We start from the raw sequence: 23,784 nt of genomic DNA, 5'->3' as shown, positions 1-23,784 counted from the left end.
GAGGCCCACTCGCGGCTCCCGCGCCCCCTCCCCGGCCTTTCGGCGTCCGGGCGCCGCCTTCTCCCGCCCCAACCGCCTCGGGGGGCCTGGGGAACCCGTTCGCCCAAGGCTCGGGGCTACCAGGCCCCCCGCCCGCGCGCGTGGCCGGCCCGGGGACCCACGCAGCGTTGAGTGCGCCTCGGCGGCAGGGCGGTGAGCGGCCCCCGCTTCCACCGCTGGGGAAATTCCCGGAAAACACGCGGGAAAGCAAAGCCATCAGCTCCGGCTCGCGGCCCCGCAGTCGCCCCGAACCCACACAGCGAACCCCGGCGCCTACTGCGCGCCCGCAGCCCCCGCGCATGCGTCCTGCCCTGGCCGCGCCCCCTCCGTCGGCGGGAAAGGGAGGTGGGGCGGAGGACGGTTGGTGCGCAGGCGCGTGCTCGGAGCGCGGCCCGGCCGGGAACGCGATCAGGTGGAGCGCGACTCGGCGCGGGGCTCAACGCGCAGGCGCGAGCTGGCCGCCGCGCACCGAGTCGGCTCGCCGAGTGCGCACGCGCAGGAGTTTCTGGCAGAAAGCTGGCGAGCCCGGGCCGGCGCGGGGCCTTGTGGGAGGGCTTAAGGAAGTAAAATGGCGGACCTGGCGAACGAAGGTAGGGGAGGCGCCGTCGGGGGCCAGCTGGCTGCCGGGGAACGGGCGGCGGGAGGCCCGGGGCCCACAGGCCCGAGGGGTGAGCGCCCCGGAGTGCGGGGGTCCCGTGTGCCCCGCCGTAGCGGCCCAGCGGGCCCCGCTGCCGCCCCCCATTGCGTCCCCTCAGGCCGGGCTCCCTGGCTCGGCCCGTCGCTCCCGGCAGCCCCGTCCCCTGGCACCGTCCGGCCGGGAGGGTCGGGGGGCCGCCGGGGCCGCCGCTCCGAGGCCCCTCCGCCTCGCCGGGCCGGCCCGGGGCTGGGGGCGCGGCCTCGGATGTAAATAGACCTCGGGGCCTGGTCGTGGGCCCGAGCGCGCCACGCTCGCCCGCGGCGGCGGCCGGGCGTCCCCCTTCCCCCCGGGTGCGGGTGGGCTTCCCGCGGGGTCCTCGTCCTGCCGGGGCCGCGGACGAAGCCGCGGCTGCCGCTCCCCCCGCCCCCGCCCGGGCCCGGCTCCCCGCTTCCCGCCAGTCGCCCCCGGATCCTCCCCGTCTCCCTCCCGGGGGTCCCGAGCGCAGGGCCTGGGCCGCCGTGCCGTCCTGGTTTGGGTTGCATTTGCTTTCTGGCTGCACCCCCCGGGAGGGCCCGTGCGCGTCCCTGCGCCTGGAGCGCTGACAGCCGCCGGGGCGTCCCCGACCGGGGCGCGCTCGCGGACCCCTCCCCGCCCCCACCCCGGGCCGCGGCGCGAGCCTGGTGCAGGCAGAGCCGCCCGCCCGGCCGGCTTGCAAGTTCCGCGTCCTGCGGGGCCGGGGAGGGGCCGGGGGCACTTTCCACGCCCCGCGCTCACGCCGCGAGACCCACGCGTCCCTCAGCGCGCTGCTTGGTGACTGGCGGGGCGGCCGAATGAGACCTGATCCTCCACCCCCGCCCCAGACCTGGGAGGCGCCCTGACCCCCGCTGCGTCCCCCTCCGTCCCTCTCTGCCCCCCTCTCACTCCACTGCACGTCCCGTCCGTTGTACCTGGGAGCTGTGCCGGGCTGACCGCTTGTCGCCACCGCCGCCGCCCGGGCCCGCTGTCCCCTCGCTCACCCATCGACCCCCCCCCCCGCTGCCCCCTCGCTCACCCATCGACCCCCGCTGCCCCCTCGCTCACCCATCGGGCCCCGCTGCCCCCCACCCCCCTCGCTCACCCATCGGACCCCCCCGCTGCCCGCCTCGCTCACCCATCGGACCCCGCTGCCCCCTCGCTCACCCATCGACCCCCCCCGCCCCCTCGCTCACCCATCGGGCCCCCCCGCCCCCTCGCTCACCCATCGACCCCCCTGCTGCCCCCTCGCTCACCCATCGGACCCCGCTGCCCGCCTCGCTCACCCATCGGACCCCCCCGCCCCCTCGCTCACCCATCGGACCCCGCTGCCCCCTCGCTCACCCATCGACCCCCGCTGCCCCCTCGCTCACCCATCGACCCCCGCTGCCCCCTCGCTCACCCATCGACCCCCGCTGCCCCCTCGCTCACCCATCGACCCCCGCTGCCCGCCTCGCTCACCCATCGGACCCCGCTGCCCCCTCGCTCACCCATCGGACCCCCGCTGTCCCCCCGCCCCCTTGCTCACCCATCGACCCCCCAGCCCCCTCGCTCACCCATCGACCCCCGCTGCCCCCCGCCCCCTCGCTCACCCATCGACCCCCCCCACCCCCTCGCTCACCCATCGGACCCCCGCTGCCCCCTCGCTCACCCATCGACCCCCGCTGCCCCCCACCCCCCTCGATCACCCATCGACCCCCACCGCCCCCCTCGCTCACCCATCGACCCCCCCGCCCCCTCGCTCACCCATCGACCCCCCCCACCCCCTCGCTCACCCATCGACCCCCGCTGCCTCCCTGTCCCCCTCACTCACCCATCGACCCCCGCTGCACCCCTGTCCCCCTCACTCACCCATCGACCCCCGCTGCCCCCCGGCCCCCTCGATCACCCATCGACCCCCGCTGCCCCCCGCCCCCCTCGATCACCCATCGACCCCCACCGCCCCCCTCGCTCACCCATCGACCCCCGCTGCCCCCCAGCCCCCTCGATCACCCATCGGACCCCCCTGCCCCCCTCGATCACCCATCGACCCCTGCTGCCCCCTGCCATCTCTTCGCCGCCCTGGCCGCCGCTCCGCTCGGTGAACGTCCGTCCTCGCCTGTTACTTAGCCTCCTCCTGGTTCCTGCACTGAGACGGCGGCCCCCAGGGCGGCCCCCACGCAGCCCCGGCTGCAGGGTTTTCTCGAGGCCGCCCCTTTGCCCTGCTCGGTCTCCCAGCGCCTGCCCCGTCTAGCACGTTGCATGCTGTCGCTTTGGCCCTGTCGCGGTCACTGACGGACACCCGGGCCAGACGGCGCCTGGCGCAGGGAGCGGGGAGCCCGCGTGGGGAGCGCCTTGGCACAGACTGGATTCCGGCAGTCCGTGGTACATGGCTGGGCTGCGTGGCAGAGGGGAAGATGAGAGTCCACGGCCCCGGGCCTGCCCGTCCTCTGGCAGCCGCCCGTCTGCCCGTCTGTCCGTGGCCTTCCCGGCCCGCCGGGACGCTTGCTTCACGCACTGTGGGACGTGGGATCGCCTCCCCGCGCCCTGGGCCACGGAGTCCGCCCATCCTCGGCCCGCCCCCTGCCTGGCAGCGCCCCCGGCGGCTGCAGGTCCCGAGGTGTGGGTGGGCCTGGCTGGCTGCGGGGCTTCTGCGGGCAGCGGGGGTGGCCCTGCTTGCTGTGCCGGTGTCGAAAGGGGCGGCGCCCACGGCCTTCCTGGGCAGCCCCGAGCCGGGCCTGCGGGAGTCGGGAGTCTGCCTGTGGCGCTGCGCTGAGATGCCGCAGGTGTGTCTGGAGCTGCGCTCTCAGACAAGCAGGAGCACTTACAGGCAGGTCGGAGAGTGGGGACAGGGTGAGCAAGGGCGCTTGAACACTGGGGAGTGGGTTCCCGCCTTGAGACAGCAAGGGACACGGCCTCCTGCTGCGGCGGGGCACAGGGTCCCCGTGTGGGGCTCCCTGGTGCGTGGTGTGGGGCGTGGGTTTGTCCTGGGGGGAGCTTGGTTTGTGTTTTGGCGCTGCCGTGGACTCCGGCCGTTTCGGACAGAGTTCTGACGTCCCCGAGCCGTGGAGTGGGCCTGTCCCGTGGGTGCTCGGAGCCCCGCAGGCGGATCCCGCGGCGCAGCCGGCACCAGACAGCCCGCACACGGCGCCTGTGTCGCTGCGCAGAGCCGCAGCACAGACAGGAAGTAGTGCGGGCGGCCCGAGCCGCGCTGTGCTCAAGGCGGCCGGCATCAGAGGTGCTGGGGAGCCGCTGATGCCGGGTGGGGGCCGTCCCGGGCGTGGGCCGCTGGAGAGCACAGCTGCCCCGCTGATTCAGCCTGAGCAAGCCCGAGTCTGGAGTTCCTTTTTAAAGAGTTCTCGTTTCTTTGCGGGAGTTGGGTAAGGTGTGCTGCATGGGCTTGAGGTGGCACTTGGACTTGAGACAGTGCTGGGGGTGGGAAGGGGAGCGCTTTAGGTACAGGTTGAGAGAGAGACGGAGAGGGATGTCCTGGCCATTGGTTCACTCCGCACATGTCCACAGGAGTCGGGCGGGGCCCGTCTGCGTCTCCCGTGTGAGTGGCAGGGACTCTGGTACTCGCTCCGTCCCCTGCGTGCAGGGCAGCAGGAAGCTGGGGTCAGAGCCCACCTGAGGTGCTTGAATCCCAGCCTCGAGAGGGAGCTGGGCGAGAGCTGGGGTGCGCCTGGGGACCTGAGAGCGCCAGGTGACGTGGCCACGCCGCGGCCGGCTGTGCGGCCAGGGCAGCTCTCGTGTGCTGCGCCCACTCACTGGGTGGACAGGCCTGTGCCGCCCTGTGCCCAGGGGCCCGCGGTGAGAGCGGCGGCGGCTCTGGGCTGGGTGTGGCCTTAGCAGACACTGCACTGGGTGCACTGGGTGGCCGAGTGCCTCCATGCAGAGCCCCAGGCCTACCTGTCCCCGGCTGCTTCCTTTGGTGGGCGTGGCAGTTGGAGCAGTGCCTCAAAGCCCTGGGTGTGCGTCACCCTTGTTTGAAGGGAGTCGTGGAGGAGAATGAAACCTTCCTGGGCCGCGCTGCAGAGACGAGACGGTGCGGGAGCCCTTGGCTCTGTAGCTTTGACAAGCCCCACAGGCCAGCTGCAGGAGCCGCAGGCGTTGGATTGGGCCCATTTAGGGTTTTGTTGGTTTGTTTTTATTTAGTAGCCTGCACTTTAATTTCAGGGCTGGGGGGCGGTCCAGGTTTCGATTGCTCTTGCAAACCACTCTTGCCTGGGTTCCTGCACAGGAGCGATTTGCCGGCACCCTCAGCGCACCCCCTCCCCCCGCCGGCCGTGCTGCCTGGCCCCAGCCCACTCCTCGGGTCGTGGTGCCACCTGACCTTGGTCAGCATCGGGTTCAGCCCTGTCATGCAGCCTCGCAGCCTTGGCGTCCCCTGCCTGCCCTCAGAGTGGCCGCAGAGCAGAGCTGCGTGCCGGCACCCCGTAGTGCTCACCTCAGCCTTTCTCAGAGATGCCCGAGGCCCGGGCAGCCCCGGCACCTGTGTGGGGACGGCAGGTGGGCGCAGCTCTCACGGGAGCTCAGAGACAGTGTCGCCTCTCCTGCTCTTTCCCTTGCCCCGTGGTGGGGTTTTCGGAGAGCTGCGGAGCCGCGGGAGAATTCAGCTGTCTCCTGTCAAAATGGGAAGGAATGCCGTTCTTCTCACGGATTTGTTTTCAAACGAGTTACCTTTTTTTTTTTTTTTTTTTTTTAAGATTTATTTATTTATTTGAAAGGTGGAGTTACAGAGAGGCAGAGAGAGTGACAGGTCTTGCATCCGCGGGCTCACTCCCCATATGGCTGCAGCGGGTGGAGCTGCGCAGATCTGAAGCCAGGAGCCAGGAGCGTCCTCCGGGTCTCCCACGCGGGGGCAGGGGCCCAAGGACTTGGGCCATCCTCCACTGCTTTCCCAGGCCACAGCAGAGAGCTGGATCGGAAGTGAAGCAGCCGGGACTCAAACTGGCACCCATCTGGGATGCGGGCACTGCAGACGGCGGGTTTACCCATAGTTACTTTCTGCTAGAGTACAGTGTCAGGTAAACTTCCCAGAGTTCATGATTCTAAATAAATAGCAAGTATTTTGGTGTTTTCTCGGCGTTAGTGTCTGCCGTGGTAAATGTCAGTGTTCACCATAACCCGCTTTTTCAGAGGCTCTTGGGGATCCTCAGTCATTCACAAGCCCGGGAAGCGGCCCTGAGACCAGAGCATGAGAAGCACCGTGGCCCACGCCAGTGGCGTCTCGGCGCCCGGGGCCTGGCTGGGGCCTGCGGGGAGCTCCCTGCCGCTCTCTCGAGCCGCCGGAGAGTTGAAGCCAGGGCCGATCGGCAGGCTCCAGGGGACACCTTGGGTGCAGTTGCGACCTCTGGATTGACTGCCCTCGGTCGGTGTCGCCTCTGCCGCCTCCTTGCCCTGGAACCCTGAGCAGGTTGCCCGACTGCTGGTTCCTGCAGGTGTGGGATGGGAAGGACCTTGAGTAGATGGAGGATCACAGGGGCTCGTGCCAGCCCCTCGGCGGGGAGTCTGCTGGCTGGAGGAACAGCTCCAGCGAGCGTTCTCCACGCTGCGGCCCTGCAGGGCGTTTCGCAGCAGGAGCGGCTGTGGCCGCCACTCACAGGGCGCCAGCAGCGGCCAGCCGTGACAGGCGGGTCCCAGAGTCCTCCAGGGACTGCTCGCACCCCGCCGGAACTGTCGTGCTCCCTAATCGTGTGTCCTAGTGAGGTCCTGGGTGCTGGAGCGGAGAGGGAGAGAGGAGGCCAGTTCCAGAGGCAGAGCGTCCCCTCCCCCAGTCCACGTTCACCTGCCTGGAAGGCAGAGCCAGACAGCTTCCATCCTCTGGTTCACTCCCCAAGTGCCAGAGCCAGGGAGCCAGCACCGTGCCGGGTCCCCACTCTGGTAGCAAGGCCCCACGTCCTTGAGCCATCATCCTCTGCTCCCCAGGTTGCACCAGCAGGAGCTGGTGGGAAGTCGTGAGCCGGCGCTCCTGTGTAGGCAGCGGCGTAACCCCGTGCCACAGCGCCTGCCCGCGGTCGGGGTCGTTTTGTGTGAGATGTGGTTTAAGGCTCTGGCTCGGATGTTTGGTTTTTGTTTCCCCAGATGACACATGCAGGGTTCTTGTGCCTCATTGCAGGTGTCATTGGGCTTAGATCGTGCTTGTGCTGGAGGACTGTCTTGTGTATTATGGGATACCAATCTGCCAATTGAGACAGACGAAAATGTCTCTTCATGCCCATAGGGGGCGCAGTAACTCTTGGGTGGGGACTGTGGGCTCTAGGATTGAAAAAAATTATCCAGGAATAAATCAATTTGCTTGGGGCTCCTCCTGCGTTTTGCACTGTGGCCTTTTGGCAGACAAGCACACATCATGCACGTCCTGCCCAGAGGAACAGTGTTTTTCTCAACCGTCAGCCCCAGGGCGGGTCCTGGGTGAGAATGCCTGAACCCGTGAGGGCCCCCAGACATGCTCTGAGTCCAGGCCAGGCCGTGTCAGGGGAACTGAAGACCAAGGCCCTGTCAGCAGCGGGGCTGGCTGGGACCGTGTGGTATGCCCGGCCAGTGAGGCTCGGAGCCTGTGCCCATCCTTTCCAGTGGTCAGTAGCGTCAAGTTCATGGGCACTTGTTCTCCTGAGAACTGACCTGTGTAGAGTGTTGCCTTCACCTCACTATGGTGCTCGAAGAAAAATAGGAAATTATTTCAGTTACTCCATGCACATGTGTAGATGGCATTTCTTGCCTTTTAGAATAAGTTTTTTTAAAGGATTTATTTATGAGGCCTGTGCTGTGGCATAGTAGGTAAAGCCGCTAGCCATAGTGCCATGTACCACATGGGCGCTGGTTTGAGTCCCAGCTGCTCCGCTTTTGATCCAGCTCTCTGCTGTGGCCTGGGAGAGCAGTGGGAGATGGCCCAAGTCCTTGGGCCCCTGCACCTGCGTGGGAGACCCAGAAGAAGCTCCTGGATTTGGATCAGCCCAGTTCTGTTCATTGTGGCCATTTGGGGAGTGAACCCACAGATGGAAGACCTCTCTCTCTCTCTCTGTGCCTCTCTGTGACTCTACCTTTCAAATAAATAAATAAATCTTTGAAAAGAAAAAAGATTTATTTATCTATCTGTAAGGCATTGTGAGAGAGACAAAGAGATCTTCCATCTTCTCATTCACTCTCCAAGTGGCTGCAACAGCCAGATCTGGGCCAGACTGAAGCCGGGAACCAGGTACTCCCCCCGGGTCTCCCACGTAGGTGGCAGGGGCCCCAGCACTTGGCCCGTCGTCCACTGCCTTCCCAGGCATATTTGCAGGGAGCTGTGTTGGGAGTGGTGCATCCCGGACTCAGACTGGCACTGCGATACGGGAAGGTGGCAGTGTCACAAGTGGCATTGTGATTCGCTGTGCCACAGCCCCTGTCCCTAGGGTGCACTTTAAATGTCCTGGCTAAATCAAACCCCCTAGGTTTGCCGCACTGCACTTAAGAACACTGTCCACTCAGAATTAGTCCCGCATTTCATCTGTCAGGGCAGAGGGCGGAGCTTGAGTGGGAAGTTGGCCCTGAGCATCTGGCCTTCCTGAGGGGTGAGAGTGAGAGAGCAAGCTGCCCGTAGCTCAGCGGAGGATGGGTGGGGACCTGGAGCCCCGGGCTGGGCCCGGCTCAAGTCACCGGCCGTGAGCACTGTTGAGTGGGTGAGCCCTGCCCGTGGCTTCTTCCTGTTGGAGCAGTGAGACTGGTGTAGCTAACAGCACCGAGCAGGATGGACCCTCAGAGCCACGTGTGGTCATCTCAGGCTTCCCACGACCAGGCCACTGACAGGTTCTGTCTGTCTCTGGGGGACCTGAACCCTGTCCACTGCTCCATCTCCAAGGAGCCACATGGTCACCTCTGTCCTTGCCGGAATGACTCCTGGAGTTTCCTTGCCGAGTCCCTTAAATCTGCTCCTGCCTCCTGAGCCCTGCTGTCCTCGCCGCTCCCAGGTGGTCTTCCTCAACTCTGCAGGCTGAGCATCCCTGGCCCAAAACGGCCAGGGCTGGGCTGGGCCGGGCCAGAGAGGAGGAAAGGAGCCCAGAGCTCAGTACAGATCTCCCCGGGGGGCAGCGACCCAGCTGGGGGAAGCATCCCCTGCTGCCCCCGCACACACGTTAGCAGGAAGCTGGATTCAGAAGCAGAGCCCGGGCTGGATGCCGGTGTCCCAGGTGGCCTCGGAGCTGCGGGGCCAGACACCTGCCCTAGGAAGATGCTGTGACAGCTGAGATGGGGACCAGATCCCGTCACTCCCCGCCTTGGCCTTCCCCGCGGGCTCCCTCGTGTAACCTGGGTGAATCCTTGCCCACCCACCCTCCCCACAGCCTCCCCTGGAAGCATGCAGCCACGCGGGCTGCACACTGACTCCTTGTGTGCTCAGGCCCTGTGCACTTGGGTTTCCTCTGCCTTCCCCTGGCCTGTCCCTTCTTGTCCCTTGTGTTAAATTCCAGATGACATCTCAGGCCTTCTCGTCCCGCCGTGTTTTTCTGTAGCTCCAGAATTTTCCGGTTCTCTCGGCACGCGCTGGTTGCTGATTTGTTTTCTCCTCTGGAGAGAGCTGTGGCCTCACCTGCCTTTTTACTCTCATCTCCGGGAATGAAGCTGACGTCAGGGCTGGGCCAGTCTCGCCGACGGGAGAAGGCGTTGCTGTCGGCCTGCCTTCCCACCTGCTTCCCGGGCAGCTCCTGGGCCACGCAGGCCGTGGAGGGCACTGGCAGTCCCTCGTCCTTGAATCTAATCTGTGCTTCCAGGTGCCATCAGTGTGCTCCCCGCAGTCCTCTGAGTATAAGCGGCGTGGAATTCGAGCTGGGCACCGGCCACGTCCCACACTGTGTGGACGTCGCTGGCAGACAGACCAGGACATGTCCAGGAAGGTCGGTTAGCGTGCCCAGGGTCCCAGCCTAGAGCAGTTGGGGCTGGTTGGAGCCCACGTGACCCAGAGCCCAGCTCCCCCGTGTTAGCCTGTCTGCCGCCTTGGCAGGGGCCCCGTATTCCCTAGGTTTCCTGGAGAGAGGGGATTTCCATTGCTTTTACTGGAGCTTGTCCCCCAGTGCTCAGCCAGTTTCGCTTCACCTCAGCTGTGTTGGTGTCTCGCCACCTAGCGGCAGGACAGAAAGTCCCAGCAAAGCTGGGTCATCGATCCCACCCTGTAGTTTGAGACAATTGCCAGCTTTGGACGCTTTATTTTAATGCACTTGAGGTTCAAGGCACCGCAGTGCCCAGAGGACAGCTTCTGCCCCCAGGGCCTTACAGTTTGGGTGGAGGGTTTGCCTGCAGGACTGATACCCCGGAAATAGAGAGACAGAGGAAATAAAGAGGCTTCGCCCTCCTGGGGGTCGTGTGGACGGAAGGCATCCAGCTTGGAAGGCAGATCAGGGTCTGGCCTGCCTCTGCCACTTCCCAGCTTGGTGACTGTGGGCAAGGCCCCGCCTCTTCAGGCCTTTCAGCCTTGTTTCATGGTTTTCAAAGCAGAGAGAATAAATAATAGTCCCCTCTGTGACGACGTGGCCCCCTTGGATGAGGCTGGGCGTGTCCATGCCCTGAGTGCTGGCAGAGGCCACTTAGCAGGCAGGAGTCATTTGTCGCTCCTTCTGTTGGTGTCGGGAGCACAGGAGGCCGACGGTCAGATGGGCCCGTTGGGTCTCAGTAGGCGAAGGTAACAGAAGGTGAGGAGGAGGACGGTCCTGAAGGAAAGACGCCGAACTGTAAGGTGCCACCCCGCAGGCCCCAAAGCCCTGCCCATTGTAACCTCCTTGAGGCCAGTTGAGAATTGTTGGAGGAGAGGGCTGGAATGAGAACTGAGTTACCAGGGCGGTGCTCTGGCGCAGTGGGCGAAGCTGCCGTCTGTGGTTCTGGCATCCCGTGTGGGCGCCGGTTCGAGTCCCAGCTGCTCCACTTCTGAGCCAGCTCCCTGGTCATGTGCCTGGGAAAGCAGCAGAGGAGGACCCAAGTGCCTGGGTCCATTTCTGGGAACCCCAGTCCCCTCCAAAAGCCGGGCTGGCGAGCACAGGGGCCAGACACCAGGACTCAGAGGTGTCCCCTGCAGTGGTGTGGCTGAGGTTCCTGTCTCCCCAGAGAACTAGTTGGTGAGTGGAGGGGACGCGTCGGTGACGAATCTGCCGGCGCGTTGCCATGGATCACTGTTGATCCCTCCTGAGAAACGGAGTGGCTTGGGGGGCAAGAGAAGTGTTGTGCTCGTGGTACGTGCCGGTGCTCGTAGCCTCGTTTGTGTTGGCAAGATGCTCTCCATGTTTTTTCCCAGATAAGAAGATTAAGACACATCAGCCAGATCAAAGCTAATTTTACATAAGTACCTTGCTGACATTCGGTCCAGAGTTCTAAGCGGCTTTCCAGATGGGCCGTTTCCTGGCAGGTGTGGGATTCACCAGTTAGGAAGGGAATAAACAAGGCAGAGGCTTCCCGGTTCTGTTCTGTGCGCGGCGTCCCGGGGCCGTGCGGCCTTTGCTGTTGAGTTTTGCGGGAGGACCGTCTTAAGGAAGCCTGGAGGCGGCCCCGGGGAGGCGGGGCCGGAGCTGGTTGTGGGGCCCGTGGCACCCCGTGGGTGAAGGAGGCAGTTGGGGGGAGGGTGGGGAGCGTGCGTGTTGTCAGCACAGATTCTGAATGTTAGGCAAAGCATTCCTTGGTTACACATCTGACAGACAAGACAGAGTGCAACTTGTTTCGCCGTTCAGTGTGTTCCTTGGAACGTCTCTGGTGCTTTTCTTGACGACCTGAAAGGATTTTGGTCTCCGCAGGGACGTGCCGTTGGCATAATCGCACAGTGTTCTCAAGGTGAGCAGGAAGGCTCGGGCCAACCCGGAACTCCTCGTCAGCTCCTTGGTCTTGTTTTGAGCGCGTCAGCTGACAGCTGCTTTATTTCTGATGTCATTTCTCAGAAGAAAGGAGTGCCTGTTTCAGTCCTAGGCCCACCTGAGCAGGAAAGGTGGGCAGGAGCATGCGGGGGCTGGGGCCCTTCCCACCTGTGGCAGGGCACTCAGGAGCGTGGGCTGCAGACCCGGCCCCACCTCGGACACGTCCCTTAACCTCTGAGTCCCCGCCTCCTTCCCTGTATAAAAGGGCATCGGTCCACGTACCTCCTAAAGCGGCCGCGGGGAGCCAGTGGAATGGTGCAGTAGAACCCTGGCACCGGAGGACGTGCTCGGTGAGGGAGGCCCTGTGCGGGATGTCTTTGCTGCCCAAGGCTGCCTTAGGCCCGGAGGAACCTGCAGTCTCCTGTTAGCCTGTGAACCCTGGGCGGGGAGGTGCTCCTTACTGTCCCCTCCTTGCTCGCCGTGGGCAGCAGGGACCCCAGCCTTCCTCCTGTTGGGTGGCTGTTGCCGCACACCCTACCCAAGGGGCTCTTCCTCTTCCTCAGGCTGCACGGTCCCCCCACCCACCCCCCCCCAGCGTCTGGTGCAGATAGATAGAGAAGGCATTTTGTTCTAAGGGTTTGCCGCCATCCGCGCTTGGCTGAGTGGACACAGCCAAGGCCTTTGAGTCCTGACCCCTGGGGGCCTCTCGTCGGGGCGGCACCAGGAAGCCCGTTGTTTTAGTTGAATCGGTTGTGGTTGTTGGAAACTGTCTGCTCTGGGCCTTCTCACTCACGCTGCAGGCGGACTTCAGGAAACCTCAGGGAATGGGGCCGGCGTTGTGATGCACCTGCCATGCCAGCATCACCTATCCGAGTGCCAGGTTGAGTCCCGCTTTGATCCAGCTCCCTGTTAATGTGCCTGGGAGACAGCAGGTGATGACCCAAGTCCTTGGGTCCCTGCTACTCGTCTGGGAGACCCAGGTGGACTTCCTGAGTCCTGGCTTCAGCCTGGACCCCCTGAAGGCCATTTGGAGAGGGCGTGAGCAGACAGATCTGTCCCCGTCTCATCTCCCTCCTGTCACCTGCCTTTCAGGTCAGTCAGTCTCATGGAGTAAAGGAGTTTATTTTGGTGCTGAAAATTCTAAAGTCCATGCATGATATTTTTGTAATACGTGTGCATTTCCCATGAACTTCCTGAAGGCCTCACATGAGGAAGCAGCTCTGGCCCTCTCCCTACCTTGGCCCCTGCAAAACTGCGACATGGTGGGAGGTTGGAGGTCCACCCCGCTCACCTCCCGTCACCCTGGGCTGCGCGGGGCTGTCCCCCGGGGCCTGGAGTTCATGGTGTGCTCCAGGTGCCAGCAAACGCCCAGGCATACAGCAGGTGCCACCTCGACCTCGTGTTCTCCCTGTGTCCTGTCACCTGGCCACATGCTGCTCGTCCTCCTGCTCAGATGGGGCTTCCTCCCGGAAGCCCCTCTCGATGAGGTGCCCCAGCTCTGCAGTCCCGGGCCGCCTCTGCCTCCCTGGTTACTGTGTTCAAATCTGATGTCGGCTCCAGCAGGCAGGAGGTGCAGCATTCCCCAGAGGCCAGCATGGCGTCGGCACACAGCAGGCGTCAGGCGCAGAGCTGCGGAGGGCTGCCAAGTGAGTGCTAGGCGGGATCTTGAGTCCTGCTTGCGGCTTGGGGAGTGGGTCCCAGGCTCCAGTGAGTGGGACGGAGCACCCTGCTGGTCTCTGCCCCGTGAGGAAGGTGAGAGGTGCAGAAGGGACCCTGCCACCTGGCAGAGGTTGAGAGCAAGTGTAGAGATCGCGAAGCTTTCCCTAACCTGTCTGGCTCGTGGCCAGGACTATAGAGACGACAGCCAGGACACAGGCCCTGTGCTGAGACCGCAGCCGGGCTGGCCAGCTTTGCATCTGAGCCTCACAGTTGGGTGGAGAGTGGCCGAGGACAGGAGGCAGAGCAGTGCTGTGGGCCACGTGGCGTCAGGGCTCACTCTGCTCACCTCCTGGTAGGGCTTCGGTGGCTGTTTTCTGGGGAGGCCAGAGACTCTCCTGTGGTCATCACAGGGCATCACAGCCAGGCTTGGCTGGGTGCTGGGGGGAGGCGAGGTGGATGGGATTGGGCAGCCACTGTCTGGGCCCTGGCGTGCAGCTCCCTGGGAAGCTGCGCTGAGGCCAGGGAGGAAGTGTGTGGGTGGCCTCAACCCTCCCGCGTTCCAATGGTAGAGCCCGTGCCACCCCAAGGTGGGCGTTACTTGAAGTGATGTGGAAGACCGGAGGTCTGCGAGTGCCACCCCACTGCCCACGTCATGCTGACCCCTGGGCGGTCACTCTGGGAAGGGCCCTTCCCAGCGTTGATGAGCTGTCTTGCCATCTGCAGGCAGGCTGCTTTTTACAGACTAACGGGCACAGAGCAGTTCACAGAACCAAAACCGAGGCAAAGCAGAAGCGCTTGGTTGGCAGGACCTGAGTGCAGAGTGCGTGCTGATTCGTGTTTGGGTCTTCATGCTGGCCCAGGTCCCTAGAAGTCTGTGTGGCGGTGGCGTTGGCAAAGCTGAGCCTGGCCGTGCCCGCTCCGGGGCCGCAGGCGAGGACGTATGCTGCCACTCCCTCCCCTCCCCACCAGCAGTCTGGGGCTGGGGGCCGTGTGGAGTGGTCCTGCTTGAGCAGAGCTCATGGTGCGGTCATTGGGCAGTGCCGCTGACGTGCAGTCTGTACAGACTGTGGCCTCCGCTGTGCGCAGGGTGTGACTGAAGTCCCTTTCTGTGTCCACAGTTGCTGGACTCCTTGTGAACCTCGCGCCTGCTGCCAGCAGGGGTCCCAGCGTGCCCTGGCAGGGGCCCTCGCGCCTGGGTTCCCCTGGAGAACCCTAACGGCGCCTCTCCAGGTTCTGCGCTTTGTGGAGTGCAGACACGTTTCATAATCACTCCCTAACTGCTCCTGAGCGCCTGTGTGTCTGAGGCTGGGGTGGGGGCTGCCAGCCGCGACGTGCGCACCCGCCCCCAGCCCGTGTCATCCTGCCCCCCGAAGTCTGCCCTTCGCTTCCTGTTCTCTGCTGCCTTGCAGAGACTGTAAGGGCCTAGTAAATGTTTATGGGGCCACATGACAGCTCTCGGGCTGTGAAGAGGTAGAGGGATTTAGGTCCAGCGTTAACTGGATGAATTTTATGTGACCGGCTCCACGTGATGCACTGGGGGACAGGGCTGTTTCGCAGACCATGTGGAGACCATGTCTGGCCTCCAGGCCCCTTAGCATGTGACCTCAGATGACATGTGACAGGGTCTAAACCAAAAGCAGGCTCGAGAGCTCACGGCGCGGCAGGTTTGTGATTTAGACCAGGAACTTCCTGTCCGTGGTGGCCGAGGACAAGAAAGTGATGGTGTTCCAGGCAGAGGCAAAGCCCAGCAGGGGTCGCAGTGAGCCAGCACGCAGGGCACTCTGTGGGAGGACGTTATGGTTTAAGCCCACGTTTCACCTGGTGGTTCTGTCTGCTCACGGAGCCCGACGTGAGGCAGTGAGAGGGAGGCAGAGATGCGACCGGTGGCAGGAATAGATGCCGGGAAGAGGAACCTGCACCAGCCAGGGCCGAGCTGATTGCCCGTCGCCCGACTTCCTGTGCTCCAAGACGTCGCCTCTGCAGTCTCCCTCCGGCCCCAGCGGAGCTCTGTGCCCAGGCACGGCTCAGGGTGGTGCCGAAAGCTCTGGGCAGGTTCCACCCTGTGTCCGCACCCTCCCTGGGGCTCCTCCTGGGTGCCTGCAGGTCAGCCCTCAGCCCGGAGCCCCTCCCCGCCGCCCTCACCCACCAGCCTGCGCCTCGCGTTCGCTGTCTCTGCTCCTCCTTGCCCACCCCTTCATCAGGTGTTTGTTGAATCCTGTCTGCCGAGGACTGCTCTCAGCCCAGAGCAGAGTGTGCGACCTTGTGGGCTGTTGGTGTCCTCGCGGGCGTGCATCAGGTGGTGAGCACTTGCTCTGGAGGGAAGGAAAGTGTTGGATTTGCTTTGAGGCGAGTCCAAGTTTCTTCCACAGAGTGCCTGAGGGCAGCGTGTGTTTAATGAAGTCTGCGCTGGCCCCCCGCCCCCCTCCCCCTGGGCTGTCTGTCAGTGATGAGGGGAAGTCAGATTTATTAACTTGCCCGAGAAGTCTGGGGTAGGCGTTTTTATTGGGTCGAACCTGACTTAGGGCCTCCGTCAGGACTCAGTCTGCTCTGCTCTGTTCTGTCTGAGGCCCCTGGTGCATGTGTAGCTGCTGGCAGCCCCCGTGGTCACCTCCCCCAGCTCAGAGAGCACGTCTTCTCCAGTGGCACTGGCACAAGGCCTGGCTTAGTCAGGTGCCACAGCATTCCCAGGGCTGTGGCGTGCAGGGACTGCTCCGGGCAGGCCTGGGGCCGGGGCTGCGTGTGGCTCTACCTGAACCAAGGCAGGGGTGGGAAGCTTGTTCCCTAAGGAGGAGAGGATTCTGAGCTGGCCGAAACCCTGACTCCGTCCTGTGTGTCTTGGAACAGGCAGTCCAGTGCAGAAGTGAAGGGCGGCCCGGACCTCCGGGGCACAGCAGGTGTCTGGGGTCCCTGACCGCAGACAGGAGTGTGGCTGAGCTGTTCGTGTGACCCGAAGGTCCTCCAGGGAGCCTTTGGCGTCACTTAGGTTTGCAGATGGCAACAGTGCACTGTCTGGGGGAAACGGCTGCTGGGATGTGTGACAGCCTGGGTGGGGACCCCTCAGCCGCCGCCTGCGACCCTGAGACGTGGTACTTGCTATGGACTGTCTGTGCCAGGAGCTACAGGGGGTGGGGGTGCCTGCCTGTGGAGCGTTGCCCCAAGATCAAGACTGCTGTCTGTCTAGCTTCTCCAGGAGCGGGTCTGGGGGCTTGGGAGTGAGTGGGGTCCTTTCAGTCACCTTCGTGCCATCCCTTTCTCTCCCTGAACTTATTCACAGCCCCATATCCTCTGTCATGGGCCCGTGCCCACGCCACCCGCTGGACCTCCCCTGGCCCCCACCTCTTTCGATATCCCCAGACAGAGAGCTCTGTTACCCCACGGCCCGGCCTTTGAGCCTGAAGCTCTCCCTTCCTGCTCTTGGAGACCTCTGTGTGGCTCCCTTCCCCCGGGGGCCTCCCCCAATTCCTGAGCCCACCCAGCCGGAGCCAGCTAAGCCAGCCCCCTCATGAAGTACGCTCATAGTCATGCCGTGCCAGTGCCTGGGTCTTAGTTGGCCTCTAGTGCCCATGGCTGGGCTCCCGGAGAGCGGGGGAGGGGGGGCCAGTTCTGCTTGCAGCAGGCACTCCCCACACTAGCAGCCCCTCCCGCCAGCCCTCCTTTCTTGAATGGAGAAGGAGCCCCCAAGAGCCCTCTGCTGGGCCCACCCAGGGCACCCAGGCCCAAGGCCATGAGGCAGGCACTGGACCTCCTTTGTGAGGTTTGGGCAGTCCCCATCTGCTGTCACCCATGCCAGGGCCAAGTGGCAAAAGGCTGTGGACCCGGCTGGCCCTGCGGGTGAGACAGATGGCTTTGGTGGGAACTACAGGCTGCCTTGCCCTTGTCCCCTAGGGACAGTACTCCCCAGAGGGTTTCTTCCTTCAGCACTGGCTGTCCAGGACTTGCAGCCACTCCACAGGCGCTTCTCTACTCACTCAGAGTTGCAGTGGGATGGTGATGTTGTCCTCTCGAGAATGTTCCAGAGGGCCTGGGCGGACTGGTCGCCCTCTGGCCTGCAGATTAAAAACAGAAAATGAGAGCTGGAGTAGTCTCCAGCATTGGAATTTAGGAGGTGCGACGTAACGACATGGCATCTGCAAGCCGTGTCAATGCCAGGCCCCAGTGGACGGCGGTGGCCCCCTCCCCTTGGCCAGCGCACCCTCGTGAGTCCCGCAGGCTTCCTGCTGGTTGCACGGTGAGCGCACAGAAAGGAGGGCGGGTCACTGCTGGGTGTGGGGTCTTCCCCACTTGGACCCCCGCATCCACATGGCCTGTTGGGGGCTGCTCCCGGCCGTTTGATATCACTTGTGTTCTGTGTATGTATATCTGTGTATTTTTTCAGCTTATACAGACAAATGTACCTTTGTTTACTATGTGAATATAGTGTTGGGGGGAAAAAAACCAATTTTTCTTTTTGCAGAGAAGCCCGCCCTTGCTCCGCCCGTCTTTGTGTTTCAAAAGGATAAAGGACAAAAGGTAAGGGGCCGGTACGTGGTACGTGCTCTCCTCACATCGTTTCTCCGATCGGTTCTCTCTGGCAGCAGCCTGTCGCCAGGTTGCAGCTGGGGAGACCTGAGCAGGGTCTCCACTTTGAGCCTGGAGGGAAAAGGCCCAGTGGCTTCCGGTTACCACGGAGAGAGGTGAAGGTGGGTCTGCCTCGGCAGGGGCTCAGAGCAGGGCCTGTCGGAGCATCTGTTTCCTGCAGGAAGACGCTGTTCGCTAGGGCAGCCGCGGCAGAACGGGGGCGGGGGTGTGAGCAGAAAGCAGGGCCTTTGAGGGCTTGAGGGGGCTGCTGGCCCTAGCCAGCGTGGCATGGATGCATGTGGAGCGATGACGAGCTGCTGGCACTGTGTTTGTCGTCTGTCCCTGAGAGGCTGCCTCCCTGTCCTGGGCTGTGTGTCTGGACTGCACCGTGCCCACAGACACCTGGCCTCAGATGGGAGCCAGCAGCCTGGGGGCGGCAGCCACAGGTGCTGCTGTTTACCTGGGGGACGTTGCTCGGGTGCCCCCCTGAGCGGGTGGGGTGGATCAGTTGATGCGTTCCCGCTCGCGTGAGGGTGCTGTGTGAACACGCCCTGAGAGGCACCTGGCCTTTTTCTTCTGCCAGCAGGTGCACCATGCTGCATGACAAGCCTGTGCAGAATTTGGGACGTTCGGTAGATTTTCCTCTTGTTGGTAGTGACAGCACTTGATGATCTCACTGGCTGGGGGATTCCCCGTCCTCGCGCAGGCTGATGGGCACTGGGTCAGGAGCGGCTCGTGTCACCTGGGACTCGTGGCAGGCCAGCTTCTGCACTGGGATCCTGTGCCTTGCTAGGGGAGAAGTGGGTGCTCTACTTGTCCACTGGACTTGTAACTTGGTCTCCTCGTCTCGAGGCAGTGCCTGCCAGCCCGGCCTGGTCACATCTGTTCTTGTTTGTCCTTCGGAGATTGGGTCAGCATGGCACAGGTGATGCGTTTCCTCTTCAGAAACAGGACATTAAAGCGCAGGATTTGGATTATTCAGTGTTCAAAATGCTAGGGTGACTTCTCTAGTGTTCAGTAAAATCAGGGTTCGCTAAAAGAATTTCGAATTTTCTTATCATCATTGAGCCACTTTCCGTTTAAGCTGGAGGTCGACACACGGAGGCCCACTGCCGCCACTGCCTGTTTCTGTAATGAAGTTTTATTGGAACGCAGCCACGCTGGCGCCTCGACGGTGGTTGGTGGCTGCTCCAGCTGCAGAGTGTCTGACCCTTCGCCCAGGAAGTTTGCCAGCGCTTGATTTAAAACAAATAACAGGAATGAGCAATTCCTCAAACCTGACCACTCCAGGACCCCAGCGAGAGGAAGCACGCTGACGCTGACGTGGTATTTATGCAGACGAATGTGTGATTTGCATGTATGGCCTTCACGACAGAACCAGGATGGAGCTAGGGTTGAACCTGAACCCAGAGACTAGCTGGGAAGGCCTTCAAGGCCATTTAAGAAATGCGCAAGTATAGTTCTTATCAAACTACTGACTCCAAGCCAGCTCTAAATGGGCTTCTAAAAATAGCTGCCATCCAGCTCCTGGGAGTTAGCGCCCCACTCTGCCGCGCTTCTGAGGCAGGATCGCGACAGGGCACATGGGAAATGTCTCTGCTGAAGGGCAGAAGGCTGTCGGGTGGACAGTGTCCAGATGGGTGCAGAGTCTGTATTTCTGTGCTGCTCATGAGTTACCGGCCAGAGAAGGTGGCAGGGAACAGCAGGGCAGCTGTCTGGCCTTGAGCCCTGCTCAGGGGAGATGGGGAGGCGGGTCTCCCGGGGCGTTCAGAGAGCAGCCTTTGCGGCCCGCTCCGCGTTCGTTCTCACCCCATCCCCGCCTCGGGCTGAGGCACCCGGCTGGGAAAGCGCTATCCAGTCTACCCCTTCTCTTTCTGAAGTCCCCACCCCTGCCCCGAGCAGAGAGAGAACTCTTGTCCACGGGTTCACTCCTTGAACGTCCTCAACGGGCTGAGTCGAGGCTAAAGCCGGGAGCCTGGGACACAATCTCGGTTTCCTGTGTGGGTGGCAAGAGCCAGGACTCGAGCCTTCAGCACTGCCCCTGGAGATCTAGTTAATGCCGCAAGCTGGAGTCAGGCGCAGTCAGGAGCTGAACCCAGCACTCCGCTGGGATGTGGGTGCCCTGCTGTGTCAAAACCACTGTGCCTGGGGCCTGCCCCTCCCCTCAGCTGTTTGCCTCAGCTTTTTCCTTTTTTTTTTTTTGACAGGCATAGTGGACAGTGAGAGAAAGAGAGAGAAAGGTCTTCCTTTGCCGTTGGTTCACCCTCCAATGGCCGCCATGGCCGGCGCACCGCGCTGATCCGAAGCCAGGAGCCAGGTGCTTCTCCTGGTCTCCCATGGGGTGCAGGGCCCAAGCACCTGGACCATCCTCCACTGCACTCCCTGGCCACAGCAGAGAGCTGGCCTGGAAGAGGGGCAACCAGGACAGAATCCGGCGCCCCGACCGGGACTAGAACCTGGTGTTGCCTGCGCCACAAGGCGGAGGATTAGCCTAGTGAGCCGCGGCGCCGGCCGCCTCAGCTTTTTATTTTGAACATTTTCAACTCAGAACGGCCCTGTGAGTGCCTGCTCCTCCGTTGCCCCTGCACTGTTAACACTGAAGCACCAGGTTCTGGGCTGTGAGTTGCATCCTTGTGCCACTGCCCACCAGATACTCACACAGAGCCGTTCTCCTCCATGGCCCCAGTGTCGTGCCACTCCTGAGAAAATGACCATTCGTTCCATAATTTCTCGATATTTAGTCCATACTTTAAAAAAAAAAAAAAAGATTTATTTATTTATTTGAAAGTCAGAGTTAGGCAGAGAGAGAGAGGTCTTCCATCCGCTGGTTCACTTCCCAATTGGCTGCAACGGCCGGAGCTGCGCCGATCCGAAGCCAGGGCCCTTTTTTGGGTCTCCCATGCAGGTGCAGGGGCCCAAGGACCCTGCTTTCCCAGGCCATAACAGAGAGCTGGGTCGGAAGTGGAGCAGCCAGGTCTCGAACCAGTGCCCATATGGGATGCTGGCACCTCAGGCCTGGGCATTAATCCGCTGCGCCACAGTGCCAGCCCCTAGTCCATAGTTTTAATTGTCTTCATTGTCCCTCAGATGTCTCTTATAGTGGTGTTGTTGTGTTGTTTTGTTTTTATTTGAGAGGTAGAGTTACAGACAGTGAGAGGGAGAGACAGAGAGAAAGGTCTTCTGCCCGTTGGTTCACTCCCCAAAAGGCCACACGGCCAGACCTGCACCGATCCAAAGCCAGGAGCCAGGAGCTGCTTCCGGTCTCCCGCAGGGGTGCAGGGGCCTAAGGGCTTCTTTCCCAGGCCATAGCAGAGAGCTGGATTGGAAGAGGAGCAGGCGGGACTAGAATCAGTGCCCATATGGGATGCTGGCGCTGCCGGCGGAGGATTAACCTGTGCTACCGCGCCAGCCCCTTGTTTTGTTGTTAAGATTTACTTATTTACTTGAAACATGGAGTTGCAGAGAGAGAGATCTTCCATCTGCCAGTTTACTCCCTAAATGTCCACAACAGCCATGGTTGGACCAGACGGAAGTCAGAAGCTAGGAACTTCTTCCATGTCTCCCATGTGGGTGCGGGGGCTCACGCACCTAGGCCATCTTCTGCTGCTTTCCCGGGCCTATTAGCAGGGAACTGGTTCGGAAGAGGAGCAGCCAGGACTCGTCCCACATGGGATGCCGGCGTTGCAGCCGGTGGTTTAACCTGCCATGCTGCAAAGCCGGACCCCTGATGGTGATATTTCTGAACAGCTGCTTCTTTCCCAAAGGTCAGAAAGCCCTGTGGTCCACCCCGTAGTCCCCTCTTTCAAAGGAGAGCAACCTCGTGTGCCCAGGAATTATTGCTGAGTCATGACTGAGTTATTGCTGAGTCTTGGTTACAATAAAGGATTTGATTGGAAAAAAGAAAATCGAAGCTGCCAGCTCGGGAGCTGCTGTTCGGCAGCAGGGGCTGGGCCTTTTCTGTGGCCGGCCTGACCCTGGTGCTGAAGCGCGTGCGCAGCACATCACGGGGTAGTGGCGGCTGCGCCCAGCCTTGGGACGAGTCGCCAAATCCCGCTAGTGGCGTATGTCAGAGAAAGCCATCGGCGTGTCTACCAATCCATGACCGCGTCGATGGCACAGGGGTTTTCATGTCCTCCCTCCCTGTGCCTCTGCTACCTGGGGACGGGTCTCTGCAAAACGTGTGTGCTGAGCTGAATTTGTGTCTCGGACAGAATGAAACTTCCCGCACAGCCTTGAATGGAGACAGAGGTCGTTTGTTTAATGCGCGGAGCGCTGCGCCGTCTGCATGTGGCTGCTCTGTGGTTTCTTGTCCTGTCCCTTCAGAGCGGGCACCAGCGGGACGGTGCTGGTTTGCTAAAAGGTGGAGGCAGTGGGCAAGTGCGGTGCCGCTGACGCGCTGGCAGGGTGTGCTCAGACTCGGCCGGGGAGCCCCTCAGGGCGACAGGCCTACCCCCGTGCCTCAGCCACGTTTGTGAGGGGACTGCACGACGTTTTTGGAAAGATGTAATTAAGAGATCAAGATATGTTTATTTTGGTGCAAAAAGTTTTTTAAAGCATGCACAGGTTTTTCTTAATGCACACTTCCCATGAACTTTATGGAGCCCCGTGTATCTTAGGATGACGTCAGAAGCTGGTTGAAACCTGCTGATGGACTGCAGGCCTTGTCGTGGTCTGCAGAGCTTAACTCCCTTTGTCCAGGGGAGCACCAGGACCCACGTGGAGACTGGGGGATGACATTTGCTGGTGCTCCCAAGGCATTGCCTGGATCTGAGAGGACGGCTGTGCTGTTTCAGCACTTGTGAGAGACACTCATTCTAACCAGCAACGAAGAATTTGGTCTTGTTTTGGGCCCTGGATTTTCATCTTTATGCATTTCTTTGGGGGCCCCTTTGGACTTGCATTTTTGAGTCCCCCCAGAGGGCATTCCAAGGTAGGGGTTAAAGTAACCCAGTGCTTCTGGGTAAGAAGAGCCACAGGGGCTGAGGGGGCAGCAGTGCCATTCGGGTGGGAAGGCCTGGGCGTCGCTGCACGGCCCCCGGACACAAAGAACTCATGGTGTCCCGTTGCTGACTCTTGGGACACATGGATGGGTTAACATGGTTTTGCTTTCCTGAGAACTTTTGATGGGAAGTTCTCTTCACGTAGTGCTTTTGTCCCTCACGATCACACGGTACGAAGCAGCGCTCGGCCCTGTAAGCGCTCAAGGCACTTAACCCAGAGTACACAGCGCCAGCCGTGTCTGCCCGCAGCCTTAGGTCACGGGGTGAGACGTGGCTCTGTGCTGTCGCATGCTGCCACGTGGGAGGCTCCGGGACTCCACGGGTACGACCGTTTCTCAGGAAGGCGGCGTAGAGTGGTGGCCACCGAGCTTCCAGCCCATGGAAGCCCAGGTGGCATCCAGGACACCGGGGACGCCGGGGGGCGAGGTTTCTGGAAGCAGCTTCCACTTGCTGTGACTGACTTCCAAAGAAGCCTTTGGTCTCTTTGGGGTGAGCCTGGGAGAATGCTGGCCGCGCTCCTGCGCAGTGGTAGAGAACCAGCTCTCAGTGCCTCAGCCCACACCTGCACGCACAGAGCAAGGAGCCCTCCCCACCTCGACGCACCTCGAGTCGGCCGCGAGGTAAGAGGTGCTGGAGGACCCCCAGGAGACGCGGAACTGCCCCTGGACTCCCCCTTTTATGCCCGACTGTGGTATTCCAGGCTCACCTCCCGCCTCTCCTGCTGGCTGACAACCTCAGCCCGACGTCTGTGAGGAGCCCGTCAGCCCCTCAGGGCTCAGCAGGTCTGCAGCTCGGTCATCCTGCTCCCAGGCCGAGCCGGGCCTCTCCTCGCTGGACGCTCCCAGCAGAATCGGCCTGTGCCGGGCCTCCCTGTGGTTTCCAGAACTGGGGCTGCTCTCCCACACACGTCCACACTCCTTGCAAAGTCTCACAGCCCAGGTCCATGTTCACGGTCCCTCCTGGACGCCAGGAGGGCCGGGTTTTGTGGAGCAACACACGGTAGCACGCCCTTGCTTTTTGGCCTGTTCCCAGGCAGTGGGGAAGCCCCTGCCCCTGCCCCTGCCTGCCCCTGTCCCTCGGTGCAGCCTTTATT

The 23,784-nt window shown here is 62.1% G+C and overlaps 1 protein-coding gene across 9 annotated transcripts in view; it reads left to right on the top strand.

Moving 5' to 3' along the window:
- Positions 1-323: 323 nt before the first annotated feature.
- The window catches only part of RANBP3 (RAN binding protein 3), a 47,171-nt gene continuing 23,710 nt past the window's right edge, over positions 324-23,784 (top strand). For 4 of the 9 annotated variants that reach the window (XM_070058722.1, XM_070058720.1, XM_070058719.1 and 1 more), the window contains exon 1: positions 324-629. In XM_070058722.1, the coding sequence (XP_069914823.1) occupies positions 339-629 (291 nt within the window). In that variant the 5' untranslated portion in view covers positions 324-338. Of the gene's footprint in view, positions 630-17,587; positions 17,644-18,779; positions 23,312-23,784 lie in introns of those variants that run through there. The other 5 variants (XM_070058721.1, XM_070058723.1, XM_070058724.1 and 2 more) reach the window with 5 other exon arrangements.

Source organism: Oryctolagus cuniculus, chromosome 16, assembly GCF_964237555.1.
Source record: "Oryctolagus cuniculus chromosome 16, mOryCun1.1, whole genome shotgun sequence".
Lineage (NCBI taxonomy): Eukaryota > Metazoa > Chordata > Mammalia > Lagomorpha > Leporidae > Oryctolagus > Oryctolagus cuniculus.
Note: the sequence above shows the minus strand (reverse complement) of the source record. Positions and strands in the feature narration are given on the sequence as shown.